The following is a 21,240-nucleotide window of genomic DNA, read 5'->3' on the forward strand; positions in this document are numbered from 1 at the left end:
GTCCGTGAGTTCGAGCCCCGCATCAGGCTCTGGGCTGATGGCTCAGAGCCTGGAGCCTGTTTCCGATTCTGTGTCTCCCTCTCTCTCTGCCCCTCCCCCGTTCATGCTCTGTCTCTCTCTGTCCCAAAAATAAATAAAAACGTTGAAAAAAAAATTTAAAAAAAAATAAATAAATAAATATTTAAAAAAATTTTAAAAGATGTAAAGCAAGAGATTTCATAACACAAATCCAAATAACCGTGAGTTCCAGCGAATCTGCCCTCAAATTCCACTGTGGCGACATCTGGCTAGAGCCGTGGGCGTCCAGGTACACGCACCCCCATTCTCTCGTGCACCCAGGCTTTACTGGAGTCTGGACCCGGAGGCAATTAGGGCCCCTGTCCTTGAACATGGCAAGTCAAACCACAGTCTAGACGTAGCAGCTGGGGTACAGTCAGGAGCACAGCAGGTCAATGGATGGAACTTAATCCCGGGAACCAAGTATAACAGACCAAATGGGGCAAGCCGTAATGACAGGCCACCTCGCGCGATTAGGGTTCCAGTCCAGGTCCCTAGAGGAGTCCCATCCATAGAGACAGGAAGTAGATGGTGGGAGCCAGGGGCTGGGGAGTTAGTGTCTCATGGGGACAGAGCTTGAGAAGAGCTGAAAGTTCTGGAGACGCGTGGTGGGGATGCCAGCCATGGTAACATACTTGATGCCCCTGAATTGGACACTTAAACAGGGGTAAGATGGCAAATGTGATGTTTATATGTATTGGGACACCATTTAAAATAATACTAAATGATCATTTTTTTTTTTTTGAACACGAAATTGGGAGGGCGCCTGGGCGGCTCAGTTGAGCCTCTGACTCTTGATTTCAGCTCAGGTCATGATCCCAGGGTGGTGAGATCGAGCCCCATGTCAGGCTCCATGCTGAGCACGGAGCCTGCTTAAGATTCTTTCTCTCTCTCTCTCTCTCCCCCTCTGCCCCTCTACCCCACTAGCGCTCTTGAGCTCTCTCTAAAATTAAAAAATAAAGACCAAACAAGAGAACAATGAGATAGCCAGAAATGAGCAACAGTGTAAGGTGGGGCTGGTGTTACTGGAACCCAGGAGGGAAGCTGGTGGGAGTGTCCCAGGAGACACTGTCTACGGCAGAAAAAGGGAGTCGGCGTCTCCCCTCCTCCCGGCGCCCTCTCCCACCAGCGCCCCCAACTGGCTGAACTCAGCAGGGCCTCGGGATCGGGGTTCCCTGTCTCACAGGGCAAAGGGAAGGCAGGAAGGAACGGGCTGGGAGCAGGCGACCCAGTTGAGCTGGGAAGGAGAACACACTGGGTCGGGCCACCTAGGTGGAGACGGGTGACCTTGGGCCCATTAGAGCCTCAGTTTCCCCAGTTGAAACTGGGGTCAATGCTAACCCCCCACCTCCCAGCCTCAGGCCGTGTAGGGGGCTCTGCGCATGCCTGCAGGACACCGGGAGCGGCAGGGACTGTTATCTTTTCTGTGTCCACAGGGTGGCACTTCCTTCCTTCCTTCCGCCTTTTGTCTTGGAAAGGTTCCAAAATGCCTCTGGGGGTGAAAACTGAACAGACCGCACAGGAAGCGTCGGGCCGCACACGGACGGTCGATAATTGGTTGATTGACTGAGTTCATGCTCAGCCGCGTGGCAAACGGGACAAATGGAACATAAATGGCTTGGCGAACGGAAGGGGCGTGGAGGTGGCCCGAGGATGCAGCGGGAGGTAGGGGGTGGGGGTGGGGGTCCCGGGCCAAGGGCACACGTGAGAATGGCCAGAGGTGATGGAAGTTTCTGGTGTCTGGCTCAGGCCACCCGTTTTCTGTTGAAACAGGACCAGTGACTAAAATCCTTCCCGGGCGCTCCCACCGCATCGCTGAATGTGGCACAGGCACGTGGGACTCGGAGCTTCATGACAAGAGCATACCCTTCTTGGGGACATGCTCCTTGGTGTGGCCCTCTGAGGAGAGGACAGTATCAAGCGCCCATTTTACAGATGGGAAAAGGGAGGTTCGGGTCACCGAGCTCAGGGGTCAGGGAGGGGGGACCCAGATGCCACGGTCGCCTCTCCCTACTGGCTGCGAGGAGCGGGGGGCGGGGGGGAGGCGGATTCCCTGGGCTCAGAATGGGGTCCCCCGTTGGAAGGCCCCAAGTAAGACTGCCCTGGTGCCAGCTCCCTGGTCTGCAGGCTCAGTGCCACCGGGGTGTAGGGTCTGCAGGGGCCAGACGCCTTCTGCAGCTGGGGGCGGTCAACCCCAGCACAGGGTAGAGGGGGCTGGCCGTGCTGTCCTCCCGGCTCTGGGGGCTCAGTAGCTCTGACCAGGACAGGGTCGGGGGTGGGAGGAAGCTGCTCAGCTAAGCTTATACCCCAACCCGTGTCCTCTGCGCCCCCCCCCCGCAGCCCAAACCACAGCTGCCTGTGGTGAGTCAGGCTGGAGCCTGCAGGGCTGAGCCCAGGTCCATGGGGGAGAGGGGAGGCTGCCCTCCCCCTGCAGCCTCCCCCTCCCGCCCCTTCCCCACCGTGGGAGTCAGTGCCCCGTTCCCTCCCCCAGGAAGTGAATTCCCGGATGTAGGGATGAAGGAGAGGCCGAGGGCTCCGACTGTGGCGAGCCCTGGTCACATCATCCACCCTGCCCAGCAGGGCAGCCGGGTGGGGTGGAGGGGTTGGAGGCGGGGCCGCCCCTGGGACTCCTGGCTCCTACCCAGCCTCCCCTCCAGGCAGTTCAGGTTTCAGCTCTGCTTCCTGCCCTGGGTGGAGGGGCTCCCTCCCACCCGAGCCCCGCCCTCCCAAGGCCCAGCTGCTCTGCTTCCCCCAGCCTCTGCTCCCACGCCACGCGGGATGGAGCGGGGAGCTTGGGGCCGACAGCAAGACTAGCCCCCTAGAGATGCTGGGCTGCTGCAAGGTGGCCTGTGTTAAGAGGCTGTCGTCAGGCTCCCTTTTCCTGAGCCCCAACTCTGGGGTCCTGCCTGGAACCTGAAGAGTCTCTCCAGCTCTTACTGTGGACTGCAGGCCCTGCATGATCAAGCAACCACTCCCTTCTCCCAACCCCATGCGATCGACAGAGCCCCTGTCTCAACGTTCAGGCCTCCCAGTTCTCCCAGTTCTTTTTGCACTTGTTCCCTCTGCCCGGATCACTGTCTCCACACTTTTGTCCCCTGGGGGGGGGGGGCTCAGGTCTGGGCTCCAATGACACCACCTCACCAGGGCCTCCTACAGAGCCTCCCCCAAGAGCAACAGTATCGCGAACTGAAAGTTGGAGTTAAGTACACAAACCCTGGATCCAGTTCAAACCCTGGATCTACCATTCATTGGCTGTGAAAACATATACAAATAACTTGACCTCTCTGTGCCTCGGTTTCCTCCTCCGTGACACAGTAAGTATTGGCCTCCCCTGGAGTGTGGCTCCCTGATGGGGGGCCCGGCAGGTCACAGATGCCCAGTCCACATTCCTGAGTCAATTGGACAGGCTGCCGGGAGCTTGGGACCACCCAGGCCCAATGAGGGCCACACACAGTGTCCCCAAGACCCCAAGGATTGCCATGACGACGCCCTGCAGCCAGTCTTCCCAGATGGTCCCCAGCCAGTCCAGAAAGATCAGATCATGGCTTCACATCCAACAACTGAGGTTCAAATACAGCCTCGGACACCTGTTCCCTGGGCACACGCACTCGCCCACCCCGTCGATCTATAAACTAGGAACATGTCTGACCATAGCTCACAGCAGGATGGGGCATGGGGGAGCCTGGGTGGGCCGACCCGCCCATGGCGACCAAGGCCAGCCGATTCAGAGGAAGATGCCGGGTGGGGACCCTCGAGGGCAGCCAGCCTTAGGGCTTTACCGCCTTAGCTCGCACTCAGCATTTCCCTGGCTGTTCTCCCCGATTACAAGCCAGGTCAGCTGGGCATTCCGGTATGTGACACACCGCCACCTATCACTAGTGACTTAGAACTTCGGCCTCACGGCTCCACCAACACAGACCTGAGTCCCAGTCCTTGCTTGGCCTCTTTCAACCTTAAATAAGGGGCAACCACCCCAGAGGCTGTTTCTCATCTGAAAAGCCAAGATGCTCTCCCATGGACCCAACAGCCCCACTGTGGGGGGGGTTCAGGCTCCACGGGTGACTTTGGACAAGTGACTGGACCGTGCCATGCCTGTGTCGCCATCTGTAAGATAAACATTCCTTACTGGTTTGTGCTGGTGCGGGGCCCGTGCTGGCCCTGGGGGGTTGGGTGCAGGAGGGGGAAGGGGGTCAAGCCTCAGCTCTATTTTTTTTTTCTAATTTTTTTTAAGGTTTATTCATTTTTGAAAGACAGCGAGAGACAGAGTGTAAACAGGGGAGGGGCAGAGAGAGAGGGAGATACGGAATCCGAAGCAGGCTCCGGGCTGTCAGCACAGAGCTCGATGCGGGGCTCGAACCCACAAACCGTGAGATCATGACCCGAGCCGAAGTCAGACGCCCAACCAACCGAGCCACCCAGGCGCTCCAAGCCTCAGCTCTAAAGGTGCAAGACCAGTGACCTGGCTCCCCACTCCCTGGTCCTGAGGACCCGAATCTCGCTTCCAACTCAACTGGGTTGGGCTTAGCACCCGACATGCCTGCCACCGGCCTCCAGGACTCAAGAGCTGGTGACCACCGCTGCCTGGGCGGCTCTCGGAGGGAGAACAGGCAGAGACACGGGTAGGGGTGCAGACCGGAGGCTGTGGGCCTGAGCCTGTCCTGCTGGCTGTCCCAGGCATCCTGCCAGCGCCGGGCAGTGAGTCAGAGCCCAGGCATGCGGAGGGCCCGGGCCTCTCCAGGCCCCTGTGAGCTCAGGCACCTCCCTGAACCCGCCCGCCAGGCCACGTTCCTTACCCACTTGCTCACTCCTTCGGCCAGTCCCTGGGGCTGCCTGGGGAGACAGACGTACACAGCCGCTCCGAGCCTGGGTTCGTGCGGCCTCCCTGGAGGGACCTTCTTCAGGGAAGAACTGAGCTCCAAGCAGGCCAACACCTCCTTGGCCCCCTCCCAGAACAAAGAGCGATCGCTCAGAGAGGGAGAGGAGGCCCACGGAGGGCTTTAGGGCCTGGGCCAGGGGCACCGATAGGCCTGGTCGGTAACAACATCCTGCCCCGCTGCACCTGCTTTCTCTCCCAGGCAGGCCAAGTTTGATGGTCTGCAGGTTTGTTTGATTAACCGCGAGGCTGCAAGCCTCATTGCCTGCCCCCCCCCCCCCCCCCCGGCTCTCGGCTGGGCTGGGTCTATTCTAGCATGCTCTCGGGGGCCCACCCGGGCAGACAGTGCTCCTGGCAACACCTCCCCCCACCCCCCATCCCCCCCACCCCTGCCCGGGCGCAGGTGAGCAGGCCGAGGCCAGCTGCGTCAGCAGGAAAGGCCACCAAGGTGACAACAGCTACTCGGCCGATCAAGTGTGGACGCCTGGCCGGTTCTTGGCTGAAGCCGCAGGGCTGGGGGGCTGCCTGGTGTGTGCTCCACGTTTGTTGTGATGGAGGGGGTGGGGGGGAGGGGGGAGTCCTCCTGGCAATCAGGGGGTGGGGACCGGAAAGCTGCTGGATGTCCCGCAATATCCAGGGCGGCCGGCACCACACAGAATGACTAGCCCTGAGGTCGCTAGGGCCGAGGTGGGAAAACCCCGGTTGAGTTCAAGTCTTCTGCCCTTTGGGGGCCGATGGTACAAACAGGAGGCTCTGTGCCCATTTCATAGCGTAAAAGACCCTACCGATCTTGCAAACGAAGACCGCTCAGGAAGACTTACAGGAACGTTTACTTGAACATGTAAAGCCGAGCCCTGGGCAGGAAAGCAGGGCCTCTGAGGTTCTGGGAATCTTTGTGAACCGAATGAACTGGTCCCTCTCCCTACAGCCCAATAGGCAGGCATCTTTGCCCGAGAACCTCCAAGGGTGACCTGAATGGACTCTTTCTAGGGCCCATGATGGGCTCAGATGCTGCTAGAACTTACTGCTTACTGTTCCCTCTGCCTAGAACGCATCCTCCCTGATGAAAACAACACTTACTGTACCACTGCACTTCCTAGAAACAATTCAGTGATACGGAGGTGCAGGAAACCTACTGACAAGGCTGTACCCAGAAGGCAGCCTGCGAGGTTCAAGGAAAATCTACTTCCCCTTGTCTACCAGGCAGCCAGGCTGGCCCTCAGCTTCCCATTTTCTTTATATATATTATATAATAAATTATATATATATGTATACATATACATATATATATAAATTTTGGTAAATGCTTGTTTTTAACGTTTATTTTTGAGAGAGAGAGAGTGTGCATGCACGTGCGAGCAGAGGAGGGGCAGAGAGAGAGATGCAGAATCCCAAGCAGGGTCCAGGCTGTGAGCTGTCAGCACAGAGCCCAACGGGGGGCTTGAACGCATGAACTTGGAGATCATGACCCAAGCAGAAGTCGGATGCTAAACCAACTGAGCCACCCAGGGGCCTCACATTTTGTTTTCAGAGAGAGAGAGAGAGAGAGAGAGAGAGAGAGAGAGAGACAGAGAGAGAGAGAGCAAGCGCAGGGGAGAGGGGCAGAGGGAGAGAATCAAGTAGGCTCCATGCTCAGTGCAGAATCCGATGCAGGGCTCGATCCTGCGACCCTGGGAGCACGACTTGAGCCGAAACGAAGAGTTGGATGCTCAACCGACTGAGCCACCCAGGAGCCCCCACGAGCTTCCCATTCTTAGCGGTACCCCAAATCAGAGGATGGGGCCTAGGTGAACGCAGACTGGCCTGGGTCGTGCGCTGCATCAGTTAGGATTTCCTTTAGCTGTCTGTGATAAAAAAAAAAGTAACAATGGCACACACAAGATAATTTAGTCCCCCCCCCCACCCCCACGTAGAGTCCGGTGCTGATACCCAGTTCCACTGTCGTCAGGGGACCAGGCTTCCATCACCCCTAGAGGATTGTATCCCTCCTCACATGTGTCAGGGACTGCCAGGGCTCCAGTCAGCACTTCCAATTCCAGAAAAGAGAGGGGAGGGGAAAGAAAGGGTATATTCCCTTGCCTTTTAGGGATCCTTCTAGAAGTCTCACACATTTCCACTTATATTTCATTGGCCGGCACTTAGCTGCAAGGGAGGCTGAGAAATGCTTTGCTCAGGAAGCTACAAGGGCTCCCTTACTTAGGGGGGAGCGGGGCCCAGGATCAGGGAGGTGGCCCGCGGGCTCCGATACACAACCCACCCCCCGCCCCGAATCTCTTCCTCATCGACTCCTTGTCCTTTCCGGTCCTGGCACAAAAGTCGCCCCTGTCTCTGTCCCCTCCCCGGCCAGGGTCCCCTAGCACTCCTGACCCTCTCTAGCTCAAGGGTGGCATCCGCTCCGACTTGACTCCTTCCTCGGCCGAAGGGATCCTCATCCCCTTCGTCTGTGTCTTGGGCACCCGGCACAGTTCCTGGTGCACGGTGGCACTCGAGGATGGGCCCTGAGCGAATCCCAGACGACAGAGCCCTGGGACTTATCCTCGTATACCGCGGCGCCATTCACACAGTGTCGTCTCAGATGCGAAGCAGCAGCCTGAAGTCCAGTTAGTTCTCTAGGGTTACCCGGCCAGGGCCAGTCCAGCCACTGAGGCCGTGGTCAGGGGCCGAAAGAAATCTGGTCCAAAACCCGTCTCTGGAGAAACATTTAATTTTCAGCTCCTCTCACCGCTGAGGCACCGACCACCCACCACACTGACTCGTGCCGTGTGCAGACGCGTCCTTGAGGCTCCGGGCTACCAGTCCGTGCCTACCAAGTTCCAGAGATAGTCGCTGATGAACTTCTTGGAGAGCTGGGTGCTGTCCAGCTGGACAGGCTGGGCGACGCTGGGGCCGTGATGAACTGGGGGAGATGTAAGGAAACCTGACGTACACAGCCCTCCCTGGGACCCCGTGAAAAAGTTGTAAGGTATTTAGAGACTGAGGGGCGCCTGCATCTCAGTCGGTTCAGTGCCCAGCTTCGGCTCAGGTCATGATCTCATGGCTCATGAGTTCGAGCCCCGCGTCGGACTCTGTGCTGACAGCTCAGGGCCTGGAGCCTGATTCCGATTCTGTGTCTCTCTCTTTCTCTCTCTCCCTGCCCCTCCCCTGCTCACGCTCTTTCTCTCTCAAGAATAAACATTAAAAAAAAAAAAAAATTAAAAAGAAAAAAAAGATATTTAGAGACTGAGGGGTGCCTGTGGCTCAGTGGGTTAAGCATCCCGCTCTTAGTTTCGGCTCAGGTCATGACCTTGCGGTTTGTGGGTGCGAGCCCCGCATCAGGCTCTGAAAGTGCAGAGCCTGCTTGGGATTTTCTCTCTCACCGCCCCTCCCCGACTCGCTCTCATGCTCGCTCTCTCAAAAATAAACTTAAATTGAGAGACAGAGCGTGAACAGGGGAGGGGAAGAGAGAGAGGGAGACACAGAATCTGAAGCAGGCTCCAGGCTCTGAGCTGTCAGCACAGGGCCCTACACAGGGCTCGAACTCACAAACCGTGAGATCATGACCTGAGCCGAAGTCAGACACTTAATCGACTGAGCCACCCAGGCGCTCCTTTTTATTTTCTTTAATGTCTGTTTATTTTTGAGACGGAGAGAGATGGAGCATGGGCGGGGGAGGGGCAGAGAGCGAGGCAGACACAGAATCCGAAGCACCTCATTGGCCAGTTTTGAAGTGTGCAGCTCAGTGGCATTCGGTGCACACACGTTGTTGTACAGCCCTCCCCACCGTCCGTCTCCAGAACATCTCCAGAGCCCGAAACTGTGTCCTCGTTAAACACGGACTCTCCTCCCCTCCCCTCCCCCCCCCAGCCCCTGGCACCTGCCATCTACTTCCTGTCTCTACGGATTTGACTCCTCTAGAGACCTCCTGTAAGTGGGATCAGACAGTAGTTTGCTTTTTGTGTCTGGCTTATTTCACTTAACATCATGCCTTCTAGATACATGCATGTTATAGCATGGGCCAGAATTTCCTTCCTTTTTTAAAAAAAGGAAGGAAATTTAAATATAACTAATTTATTAATATTACTTATTATTAATTGTTTACTTTATTATTTAATCTATTCATTTAAATTTAATTAATTCATTTCAATTTAACTAATTTATTTAAATTTATTTTATTGAAAAATTCTAATATTTATTTATTTTTGAGAGAGAGAGAGACAGAGCATAAGCAGGGGAGGGGCAGAGAAAGAAGGAGGCAGGATCCGAAGCAGGGGCCAGGCTCTGAGCTGTCAGCACAGAGCCTGATGTGGGGCTCGAGCCCACGAACCTGAGATCGTGACCCGAGCTGAAGTTGGAACTTAACTGACTGAGCCACCCGGGCGCCCCCATTTTTTTTTTTTTTATTTTAGAGACAGCAATAGAGAGAGAGAGAGCACACGCAGGGAGAGGGGCAGAGGGAGAGAGAATCCTAAGCAGGCTCCAGGCTCAGCACAGAGTCCAACATGGGGCTCGATCCCACGACCCTGGGATCGTGACCTGGGTTGAAATCAAGAGTCGGTTGCTCAACAGACTGAGCCACCCAGGCGCCCCTCCTTCCTTTTTAGGCCGAATACTATTTTATTGCACGGATATACCACATTTTGCTTATGTAGCACTTTGCTGATAATTGGTCTGCTTCCACCTTTCGGCCACTGTGACCACCGCAGTCACAAACACAAGGGTGCAACCCAGAAGGGGGACTGCCGGGTCATATGGTGACCCTACGCTTCATTTCTGAGGACCTGCCAGACTTTTCCACAACGGCCCAGCCCTTCACAAGGCCGCCGGCAGCACACTGGGCTCCGCGTTCTCTGCAAAAGGATACTGCCTTTGACCATCCCTGGCTCACACTCATAGTCCCACTCAATTTTGCTAATCTGGCGATAAAGCTGAGCCACATACCTGTATGAGAACACGAGAGAGAGAGAGAGAGAGAGAGAGAGAGATTAAGTTACCCCAGCGTAGACTCCAACTCAGGGCCGCGGGACAACCCACGTGCACGCAGGGCAGGCACCACCACACGCACTGGCGGGACCTACACGGCCGAAGGGATGGTGACAGTCGTGTCTTCGTCAACTTCCCTCTCCTGCCTCTCGAGACTGGCCTCGGTCTCCTTGAGCTCCTCCAGCTCTCTGGTGAGCTGAGTAAAGCAGGCAGTTAAGGTCACCTCGCTCTGGAACGGGGGCCGCCGTGGGCCCAGGGCTCCGAGCTGGGTTCCCAGCACGACCAAACGGGCACCCCGGCGGTGAGCCCGAGGCCCGGCCGTCCGCGCACGCAAGGAAGGATATAGGAGGCTGGCCTTCAGACGGGTGTCCTCCTCGCCGGCCTTCCGGAGCTCAGCTTCAAGCTGCTGCAACTCGGCGCCCCCCTGGTGCGCCCGCTCCTTCGCATCCAGAAGGCTCTGGGCCACTTCTTCTTCTGCAGCCAGGATCTCTATGGGGCGGGGCGGGGCGGGGCGGGGCGGGAGAGAGAAGGCTGAGACCCTTGGAGGAGGTCTCTCCAGGGTCTGGCCTTGCCCCAGAAGAGCCCGAGGCCTCAACCACGATCGTCCTCACTTCCCCGTCTACAGCTCCCCAACCCATTGGTCCTATTTCCAAAAGCCCACGTTTTGGTGGTCCACCGAGACCTTGCAAAAGTGCTTGCATTTCACCAAAACACATGTGGAGCCTCCACAAAACCCCACAAAGGAACGAATGACGGAAAGCATCCTCTTCCTTGACAGCCTCCTTTCTTCCTGCTTTTCAACCCACCTTGTACTTTCCTCTCTGCTCTGGCCACAAAGACACCTCACCATTCTGCAAACATGCCCATTTTTCACAGGCCCGGCCTCCACCTGCCCGTCCTCTCAGAGATGCCCTTATGCTCCCACCCTTCGGGTGCTCGGAGACCCAGCCTTCGAGACCTCCTGGGTAATACACAACCGGGGCAGCTGGACACTCTGCTCTCCCTCCCAGGGCGCGGCCACGCCTCCACCACAGCCCGGCGGCACTGAATTGTTCATTCCTCCTCCTCCTCCTCCTCGCTCGAATCGGGGACTGCGTCTTACAGTCCCCATATATCTCCAGCGCCTAATCAGAATAAACATGCTTTGACCAAAACATCCAGAAAGATCAAAAACACCCTAGCAAGTTTACCGTGTTCCTTCCCATAGAGCTGGAGGAACCTGCCAACTCAGGGAAGGCACAGATGGAAACACTTCCCAAAGGGCAGGCGTTTAAGTGTTTACAAACTTACATCGAGTTCATTTTTAATCAAGGTGTTACATGTATATGGCTGTGAAAATTTAAACACACACAGGCCCCCCCCCCCTCCCCAAGCCTCCCCACGCCTCTGAAGCAGCCACTTCCAAATCATCACTGTTTTCTCTGGCATTGACGTTCGTGTTTCTAAATAATTTGCTTAGGCTGCTATTTCTTGATTTGTCTGTTTTAAACAGTGCCTGCTGATTTCCTGTTAGGATAGCCGAGGGTCTGGCTTTCTTCTGCAGCCTTCCTGCCCCTTCTCCCCTCACCCTCCCCAGACAACCTTGTTTCCTTGGATTCTTCCCTGGGAGTGCCCTCTTCCCCGGGGGCACTGTCACAAAGTACCATTACCTGAGCGTGTGCTGAGTGCTACAGGATAGCCCCGGAGCCCCTGTTCAGTATGTTCTCAAAACCCTCTGAGGGAGGTGGCTTAACCCCTGCCCCCATGGAGAGATGAAGGACAGAAGCCTGAAGATATTAAAGTGGCCTGTCCACAGGCACATAGATCTGAACTGGAGCCCTTTAACTCAAAGTCCCGGCTCCCTGGAACACGGACTCTTGTCTCCCTGGCCCCAAATCCATTCATTCTGCTGAAGCCCACGCAGCCTGGGTAATAATGATCTTCTCCCCAAACCATCAATGGAGAAGGAGTGAATGGAGTGCGGAGGAGAGAGAGGAGGAGGAGAGAAGGAGAAGACTCTGGCTGGGCATCCATCACACTTAGAACAACCTCCAAACTCCCAGGGTTGGGGGGGGCAGTTCACTGCCTACAGGGTCTGGCTACAGCTCATCTTCCACTTTCTCCTGGGTGTCCAAGTTCACTCCTACCTGGCGACCTTTGCCTTTGCAGTTACCTCTGCCAGGAACACTCTCCCCCCCACCCCCAAGCCATCCCCTGCCTAGCTCCTAGATCATTTCAGTCCCAAGCCAGACAGCATGGCCACATAAAACATAACTGTAAAAAGACTTAAAAAAAAAGAAAAAAGAAAAAAGAAAAACAAAAACCTGGCACCGAAACCACTATGGAAAACTGGATGAGTCTCTCAAAAAACGAAATATCAAACTGCCATGTGATTTAGCATGGGAAATACAAAATAGAAAAATACAGGGGCGCCTGGGTGGCGCAGTCGGTTAAGCGTCCGACTTCAGCCAGGTCACGATCTCGCACTCCGTGAGTTCGAGCCCCAGCCCCGCGTCAGGCTCTGGGCTGATGGCTCAGAGCCTGGAGCCTGTTTCCGATTCTGTGTCTCCCTCTCTCTCTCTGCCCCTCCCCCATTCATGCTCTGTCTCTCTCTGTCCCAAAAATAAACGTTGAAAAAAAAAATTTTTTTTTAAAATAAAAGAAAAAAAGAGAAAAATACACAAAGAAAATACAAATTTTCTGGGAAAATACAAAAAGAACTGGGAGCAGGGACCCAAAGAGGTATTTGTACACCCATGTTCATGTGTTCATGGTGGCATTATTTACAACAGCCAGGGTCTGGAAGCAACCCAAGTGCCCATCAGTGGAGGAATGGACAAACAAAATGAGGTATGTCCGGACTATGAAATTATTCATCCCTCAAAAGGAAGGAAATTTGGGGCACCTGGGTGGCTCAATTGGTTGAGCGTCCGACTTTGGCTCAGGTCACGATCTCAATGTCCGTGAGTTTGAGCCCTGCATCGGGTTGGCTGCTGTCCGTGCGGAGCAGAGCGAACTTTGGATCCTCTGTCGCCCCCTCTCCGCCCCTCCCCAACTTGCACTCCCTCCAATTTATTTAATCCTCACCATAGCCCTGGATCCCTCCCAAACCTCCTTGGGTTTCCGCTAAAATATCATCTTTTCAGAAAGTTTTCGCTGACTCATCCCAAAGCATCACCACTCCCTCCTATACAACCTAGTTTCCTAGCCCACCATCTCCTGACATAAGTATTTTTCTTTCTTTCTTTTTAAAAAATGTTTGTTTATTTTTGAGTGGGAGAGGTGGGGCAGAGACAGGGGGCCAGAGGATCCAAAGGGGTTCTGCACTGACAGCGGAGAGCCCGATGGGGGGGCTCGAACTCACGACCAGGGCGAACTGAGCCGAAGTCAGATGCCAAACCAACTGAGCCACCCAGGTGCCCCTCCATTTTTCTTGTTCGTCGCCTGACCACCCCACCACTAGTATACCAACCCTTTAAGGGACTGTCTGTTCTGTTCTCTGCTTCCAACCCGGGGCTGGCACTATGCCTGGCACACAGCAGGTGCTCAGTAAAACAGCTGAACCTCAGTAAGTGGGGATGCTGGGATTAAAGCCCAGCGCTTTGACTCCGGAGCCCCAGTTCGAACCTTGAGTTCCCCCAGCTCCTGCTCGTGGACCGCTCGGAATTTGCCAGTTCCTGCCAGCTCCTATATTCACCACTAACTCTCTGGGAGGTGGCTGCCATCCTGAAGTCCATTTCACGGGTGGGGAAACTGAGGCCCAGAGGGGGCAGCGCCCAAGGGAGAACAGGGGAGGGATGGGGGCGCCCAGGAGGGAGGGTTTCGTCAAGGCGGACCTCCCGCCCCCTCCCATCACACGGGCCCGGGTCCCGGCCGCCCCCGGCCGCAGCCCTGACCTCGCAGCCGTTGTTCGGCGCTGTCTTGCGTCTCCAGCAGCCGTTCCACCACCTGCTCGTGGCGCCCCAGCAGCCGCCGTTGCTGCGCCTCCGCGCGGTTGGCGCCCAACAGGCTCAGCAGCCCCTGGCTCACTTCTTCCATGTCGCGGAAGGCCGCCATGACTACGCCAGGACCAAGCCCGCGCAAATTTAACTGCCCTCATTGCCCGCCCCTTCCCCGGAGAGCCCTGTTCCCATTAGCTTGATCTTACGTCAGTCATCAGATAATGGGTGGGACTTAGCTTCAGGTCTGGTCCAGTGCGCCTGCGCCAGCTCCTCCGTCTGTCTCAGACAATGGCCAATCGGCCGCTGGGAGCGGGGGTGTGTCCCTGCGGGAGTTCTGAGTGTTGCGCCTGCGCAGGTCGGAAAGCGCCTGGCTGATAATGAAGCTGTTTATGAGTCCTTAGCTGCAGAGACCGTCTTGCAGCCAGGGCGGGGTTCTAGGGGCGAAGCGTTGGACTGCATTTCGTTCTACAGTGCGTGCGTGGGATACTCACAATAAACATAATAAATAAGTAAATTCCCTGAGAGGCTCCATAGCAAAATGGAGCCTGCAACTAGATTTATCGGATTCGAATCCCACTTACTAGCTTTGTTACCTTGGGCAAATGACTTCATCTCTTTGTGCCTCAGTTTCCTTCTCAGGAAAATGAGGGTCACGATAGTGCCCACTTAAGAGTTGGCGCGAGGAATAAGTGAGGACGGTGCCTGGTATTCGGTAAGCACTATATTAAGGCGTTAAATAAAACACACGTAGAACACTAGCAGGTAAGGCACTTAGCCTAACTGAGACCAAACACCATACTGTGTGAAGGGTTAGGGTAGAGAAAAGACAAGCTGCACGTTTATGTGGCAAGTTTCTCAAACTGAGGTAAAGAAATCAATTCAACAGGTCATGACCAGCATTTTCTACAAAATACAATGGGGGAAAAAAATCTGTGCACTGTGTACCGAAAGTTAACTATTGTTTTGGGGAACTCCAAAATTCGCATTTGTGTACTGGGTGTGGCAGATTATATTTGCAAAAAATGGCTACAGAAATAGTTCCAACCTTGCCACTCCCCGTCAAGAGGCAGACTCCCATCCTCCTCCTTTTGAACCTCAGCAGGACTTTGTGCAACAAATAAAATGTGGCAGAAAGGACACTGTGTGAATTACTACAAGCCTTGATCAGAAACTAGGGTACGGTTTCTGCCTGGGGCTAGCTTGTACTCCCTTTTGCTTTCTCTTAATTTTGGGATACTTTCTCAGAGCCCAGCTGCTGTGTTGTGAGGAAGCCGAGGTGAGTCTCACAGATAAGGTCACAGCAGAAGACAGAATCCAACCATCAGACAGGTGAGTGAGGGAATATTGAAATCATTCCAGTCCACAGCCTCCCAGCCATCCCAGCTGACACCGAGAGGGGCAGGGTCCTGCTGAAACCAAAGATCTGTGAGCAAGATCAACGCCATTGTTGGGGCACCTGGGTGGCTTCGTCTGTAAAGCGTCCCACTTTGCCCCAGGTCATGATCTCAAGGTTCGTGAGTTCAAACCCCACATCAGGCTTTGCGCTGACAGTCCAGAGCCTGCTTAGGATTCTCTCTCCCTCTCCCTCTCTCCCACTTGTGTGCTCTCTCTCAGAGTGAATAAACTTGAAAAAAAAAAAAAAAAAGATCAATGCCATTATTTAAAGGCAGTAAATTTGAGAATTATATGTTACACAGCCTTAACACCTGGATCACTGGGTCACATGTGAAATTTCTGTCTTTATGTAGGTCACACAAAAGACGTCAGAGGCCACTGATCTAATAGCAAGACCGCACCGTAAGCAAGGAAATGAATGAACAGGGTCACTTTAGATACGAACAGGTGCTTTGAAGGCACTCAAACAGGGTCCGGGATGGCGTCACTAGGGTTTGAGGTGGGGAAGGAAGTGGCTTCAGGTCAGGTGGTCAGGGACGGACTCCCTGGGCGGGGGCCATATGAACCATGAACCAGGATCTGAGTGATGAAAAGCTGTTGGGAAACCAGCGTCAGGCAGAAGAAAGAATATGCAAAGGGCAGGGTAGTGGGGAAATTTTTCATTTGTTTAAGGAATAGTGAGGAGGTCCAAGTGGCTGGAGAAGAGTAGGAAGAGGGTTTCGGGGGGCCCTGAAACTCTATTCAGGTGTAACAGGAAGCACTTAAGGCATTAAGTAGGATTTGCCAACGGGCTGCAGGTTATAAGGAAATTTATTTCTCTCTGCCATTTCCTTCTGCCTTTGTTTGCCACATCAGTGCTAGTGGCCAAGAGGGGAAGGGACAGGCACGGAAGGGAGGGGCTCCATGAAGCGAAAGGTTTCGGGGAGTTCTCAGCAGCTGGGGAAAGGCCCCGTGGAGCTATCGAAAAGATGGGCGCTTGGCTGTGAGTCTGTAGAGATGTTTGGGCTGGGAATAAAAGCCAGTTGCCGGATGCAGCTGAGACTAGATGATACCACCCTGGAACGGAATAATGAGGAGGAGGGTCCAAGGACCAAGCTCGGAGACCCTCCAACTGTAGAAATTACAGTAAAGAGGGGGAAGCCAGGAAAACAGAGTAGGCACAGCCAGGGAGTTCGGAGAGAAGCTACCACAGAGCAGTCAGGTCCCCAACCACAGGCCTGGGGCCACCTTCCTCCTCAGAGCTTACTTTCATGAAATGGTTTTTGCCAAGCAACCCCCCCTCCCCCTCAAGGGCTGTTTTTATATTTTTACAGTGGTCCGGCTGGGGACACCCTTCGGACGAATATATTTATGTAGTCTCGCCCAGGTCACAGATCCCTTTGAAATCAGACAAAAGCAAGGAGACAGGCTCTTCCTCGAGAAACACACCCCACATCCATGCGCATTTTGGATTTTGTGCATATTTTGGGTTTGGGACCCCAGAAGGCCAGCCCCAGGTTTTTAGGTGAGGAATCTAACTGCCCAGCCTGTCTCGTGGAGTCGCTAACAGATGTAGAAATGAGGACACTCTTGCAGAACTATCAGTGCGTGTGGGCATGAAGCTGGGTCCCCTGGGTCCCCAGAGACAGCAATGGTGGCCAGCGATGCTCACTCTTCCCTTGGCTGAGCATTCGTGCTAAGATTGGGGACAGGGGCTCGGGTGCTCTGAGCCTACAGGTGGTGGATTACTTAACAACGCAGAGTGAAATAAAGAGAAGACATCAGGGCTTCCGTAGATTACCCGTGACCTTGGCAAGCTCTTACCCTTTTCTAAACCCTGGGCTAAGGATAGCTCTCTCTTATCAGCTGGGGTGGGATGTTCACGAGGTGAGCCATTCACGGGATTGCACAACCAAAGCCTGACAGATATAAGTGCTCCTGTCAAAAAAAAAAAAAAAAAGGTGACTCATCTCCTTTCCAAAAAGCAAAGCCCTTCCGAAGCAAGAACCACACCTCCCAGACACGAGGATGGGCACTATTAAAAAAGAAAAAAAGTATTGGCCAGGATGCGGAGAAGTTGGAACTCTGGTGCACCGTGGGTAGGAATGTAAAATGGTGCAGCCGCTATGGAAAACGTGGCAGTTTCCTCACAAAATTAAAAATAGAATACCCCAGCCATTTCACTTCTGGGTAAATACCCCCCCCCAAATTGAAAGCAAGGCCTTGAAGGTATTTCTACACCCCATCTTGTTTACAATAGCCGAAAAGGTGGAAGCAAGTGTCCACGGATGGGAGATTATTCAGTCTTAAAAAGGAAATTCTGCCACCTGGTACCGGGATGAACCTTGAGGACGTTATGCTAAGCGACCTAAGCCAGTCACAAAGACATCGCTGCACTTATTTATCGTTCCACTTATTTGCCTCTTGGCTCACAGACCCCTCTGGAGAACTGAGGAGTAAGAGACCTTTAGCTCAGAAACATACAACGTCGTGTATATTTCTGGGACTTGCAAAACCTTCTGAAAGCCACCCATGATCTCCTGGTGGAACAGTCTAGAGGAAAAACAGAGGAAGATGCGTAAGGAGAGCACTTGGGGGGAGTGAGGGGAGGGACCCAGGGATGGGCAGGGAAGGTGCCCCACCTCGTTTCGTTGCTGGTGACACAGGGATATTGTTTGCCAAAAGCCATAAAGCCATATGCTTTTTTTTTTTTAAATTTATTTATTTGTTTTGAGAGACAGAGACAGCACCAGCAGGGGAGGGGCAGAGAGAGAGGGAGAGAGGGAGAATCCCAAGCAGACGCGGGGCTCGAACTCACAAAACTGAGATCATGACCTGAGCTGAAACCAAGAGTCAGACGCTCCACCGACCGAGCCACCCAGGCGCCCCAATTTTTTTTCAAGGGGGATTTTGTTGCACCTTCCACCGTGCTAAACATTTCTGTAGTTTTAGAATTTTGCCTTTTACAATGACTATGAATTGTTTTGTCACAAGGAAAACAATGAGTAAAGAGTTTTTCTGAAGTCTTCACGGTGGGTGTCCATTAAAACTTCTTGTAACAGTGGCAATGCATTGGATTTCTGCAGCTCGATACAACTGCCGCCAGGTGCTTGTGGCTATTGGGCACAAATTTACTATAACTCATTTATATTTCAATGGAAATAGACACATGCAGACATATTTATGTTTAAGTGGAAATAGGGGCGGGCACCTGGGTGGCTCGGTGGGTTAAGGGTCCGATTGTTGATTTCCGTTCGGGTCATGATCTCACAGTTCATAGGTTCAAGCTCCACATCAAGCTCTGCGCTGACAATGTGGAGCCTGCTTGGGATTTCTTCTCTCTCTCCTTCTCTCTGCCCCTCCCCTGCTTGCTCTCTGTCTCAAAATAAAAAAAATAAACAACTTTAAATAAATAAATGGAAATAGCCACTTGGGACAGTGCCTGTGTAGTGCAGAGCAAAGGGAATTTACTGTGACTTTCCTGTTGCCTTGAACACTAAAATGAGCCCCTTTCTTTCTTTTTATGTTTATTTTTTGAGACAGAGAGAAACAGAGCATGAGTGGGGGTGGGGCAGAGAGAGGAAGGCACAGAATCTGAAGGAGGCTCCAGGCTCTGAGCTGTCAGCACAGAGCCCAACACGGGGCTCGAACCCACAAACCGTGAGGTCACGACCTGAGCCGAAGTCGGACGCTTAACCAACTGAGCCACCCAGGCGCCCCTATTACTTATTTATTTTTAAATATTTAAATGTTTCTTTATTTTTGAGAGAGAGAAAGCACGATTGGGGAAGGGGCAGAGAGAGAGGGAGACAGAGGGTCTCAAGCAGGCTCTCCACTGACAGCACAGAGCCCGATGTGGGGCTTGATCTCACTAACCTTGAGATCATGACCTGAGCTGAAGTCAGACACTCAACTGAGCCACCCAGGCGCCCCTCTTATTTATTTGAGAGAGAGCACAAGCAGGGGAGAAGGGTAGAGGGAGAGGATCATAAGTAGGCACCACGCTTAGCACAGAGCCCGACTCAAGGCTCAAACTCTCAAACTGTGAGATCGTGACCTGAGCCGAAACCAAGAGTCAGATGCTCAACCAACTGAGCCACCCAGGTGCCCCTAAAAAGCGATCTATTTTAAAGCTTAAAGAGGATTCCCTGGGAATGCAAGCTGGTGCAGCCACTCTGGAAAACAGTCTGGAGGTTCCTCAAAAAACTAAAAATAGGGGCGCCTGGGTGGTGCAGTCGGTTGGGTGTCCGACTTCAGCCAGGTCACGATCTCGCGGTCCGGGAGTTCGAGCCCCGCGTCAGGCTCTGGGCTAATGGCTCAGAGCCTGGAGCCTGTTTCCGATTCTGTGTCTCCCTCTCTCTCTGCCCCTCCCCCGTTCATGCTCTGTCTCTCTCTGTCCCAAAAATAAATTTAAAAAAAAAGTTGAAAAAAAAATTAAAAAAAAAAAACTAAAAATAGAACTACCCTATGACCCAGCCATTGCACTATGAGGCATTTATCCACGAGATACAGGTGTGCTTGTTTCGAAGGGACACATGCATCCTAATGTTTACAGCAGCACTATCAACAATAGCTCAAGTATGGAAAGAGCCCAAATGTCCATCGATGGATGAATGGATAAAGAAGATGTGGGATATATACACAATGGAGTATTACTCAGTAATCAGAAAGAACGAAATCTTGCCATTTGCAACTACGTGGATGGAACTGGAGGGTATTATGCTAAGTGAAATTAGTCAGAGAAAGACAAAAAATCATATGACTTCACTCCTATGAGGACTTTAAGAGACAAAACAGATGAACATAAGGGAAGGGAAACAAAAATAAGATAAAAACGGAGGGGGAGAAAACAGAAGAGACTCATAAATACGGAGAACAAACTGAGGGTGACGGGAGGGGTTGTGGGAGGGGGGGATGGGATAAATGGGTCAGAGGCACTAAGGAATCTACTCCTGAAATCATTGTTGCACTAGATGCTAACTAATTTGGATGTAAATTTAAAAAATAAGAAATAAAATTAAAAAAAAAAAAAAACTTAAAGAGGAATACAGTGAACCAAAGACCAGACACTGATGCGTGGATATTATCATAAAGTGGCTTTATTAAATTCCTTTACCTTCTAAAAAACGATTATAAAAAGGAATACTTCATTTAAGTGTAATACTGTCTTTATGGACGTACCGTGGTCGGGAAGTGAAGTTAAAGGTCATGAATACACGTGACAGGAGAACAGGGGACAGAGGCGGGATGTCCCTGTAGCCTAGCATACCAAGCCCAATGGGTAGGGGGAGAGGGGAGAAGGGAAAGCAGGGATAAATATGGACTTATCTGGGGAGCGGCGTCGATGAGCTGCTTCTAGGAGCTTCGCTTGACCATACTGCTGGCTCCGGGGCCAGACGCGCAGGTACACAACTTGTGTCCCGCTTCTCAAAGCTGCCCAAAGTTGTGGCCTTCTGTCAGACACCGGCAGTTGTCCCCAGTAGGCTTTAGTTTTGTTTTCTCTCCAGTGCACACGCGCGCACACACACACGCACACACGCACACAGCACACACGCACAATCTAGGGTGTCTCCTTCAACCATCCAAACTCTTTTGTCTTAGGTACCTCCCTTCAGTCAAAATCAAAGCAAGCCAGACTCCATCAAGCCAAGAAGCCTACTTCTGTAGGCGAGAAGCCAGCGCTCTGCTTTACTGAATGACCACGAGCGAGCGCTCATGGGCCGAGCGGACAGAAGCGGACAAGAGAGGACAGGACACCTATCAGCCAGGGATCTTACTCCCTGTCATGAGGCACTTAACTTCTCAAGGCTCGGAACCCCTCCCCGTTGTTGTTGTTCACAAAAGGAAGGAACTGGAAAGAAATCTATGTGGAGATTCTGAGGACAAAACAGGCCATGAAGGAAACTGCGTGTGTCTGGAGAGCCCTATTTCCATCAGGCTCTGTTCCAGGCAGCTCCGGAAAGCCTATAGGTTGTTGGGGGGGGGGGGGGGGGACCCCCCACAACCCCCCCCCCCCCCCCCCCCGGACGGGGGGTGGTGGTGGGGGGGCCGGCGGGG

The 21,240-nt window shown here is 53.3% G+C and overlaps 1 protein-coding gene across 1 annotated transcript; it reads right to left on the reverse strand.

The window, feature by feature from the left end:
* Positions 1-7,616: 7,616 nt before the first annotated feature.
* On the reverse strand, positions 7,617-13,942 carry SPC24 (SPC24 component of NDC80 kinetochore complex). Its single transcript, XM_040449929.1, has 5 exons — positions 13,765-13,942; positions 10,234-10,378; positions 9,985-10,089; positions 9,771-9,847; positions 7,617-7,826 (listed from the first exon to the last, which is right to left on the reverse strand). The coding sequence occupies exons 1-5, from the start codon at positions 13,922-13,924 to the stop codon at positions 7,720-7,722; spliced, it is 594 nt and encodes a 197-aa protein (XP_040305863.1). The 5' UTR covers positions 13,925-13,942; the 3' UTR covers positions 7,617-7,719.
* Positions 13,943-21,240: the final 7,298 nt, after the last annotated feature.

This window comes from Herpailurus yagouaroundi, unplaced genomic scaffold, assembly GCF_014898765.1.
Source record: "Herpailurus yagouaroundi ecotype Mexico unplaced genomic scaffold, PumYag 200, whole genome shotgun sequence".
Lineage (NCBI taxonomy): Eukaryota > Metazoa > Chordata > Mammalia > Carnivora > Felidae > Herpailurus > Herpailurus yagouaroundi.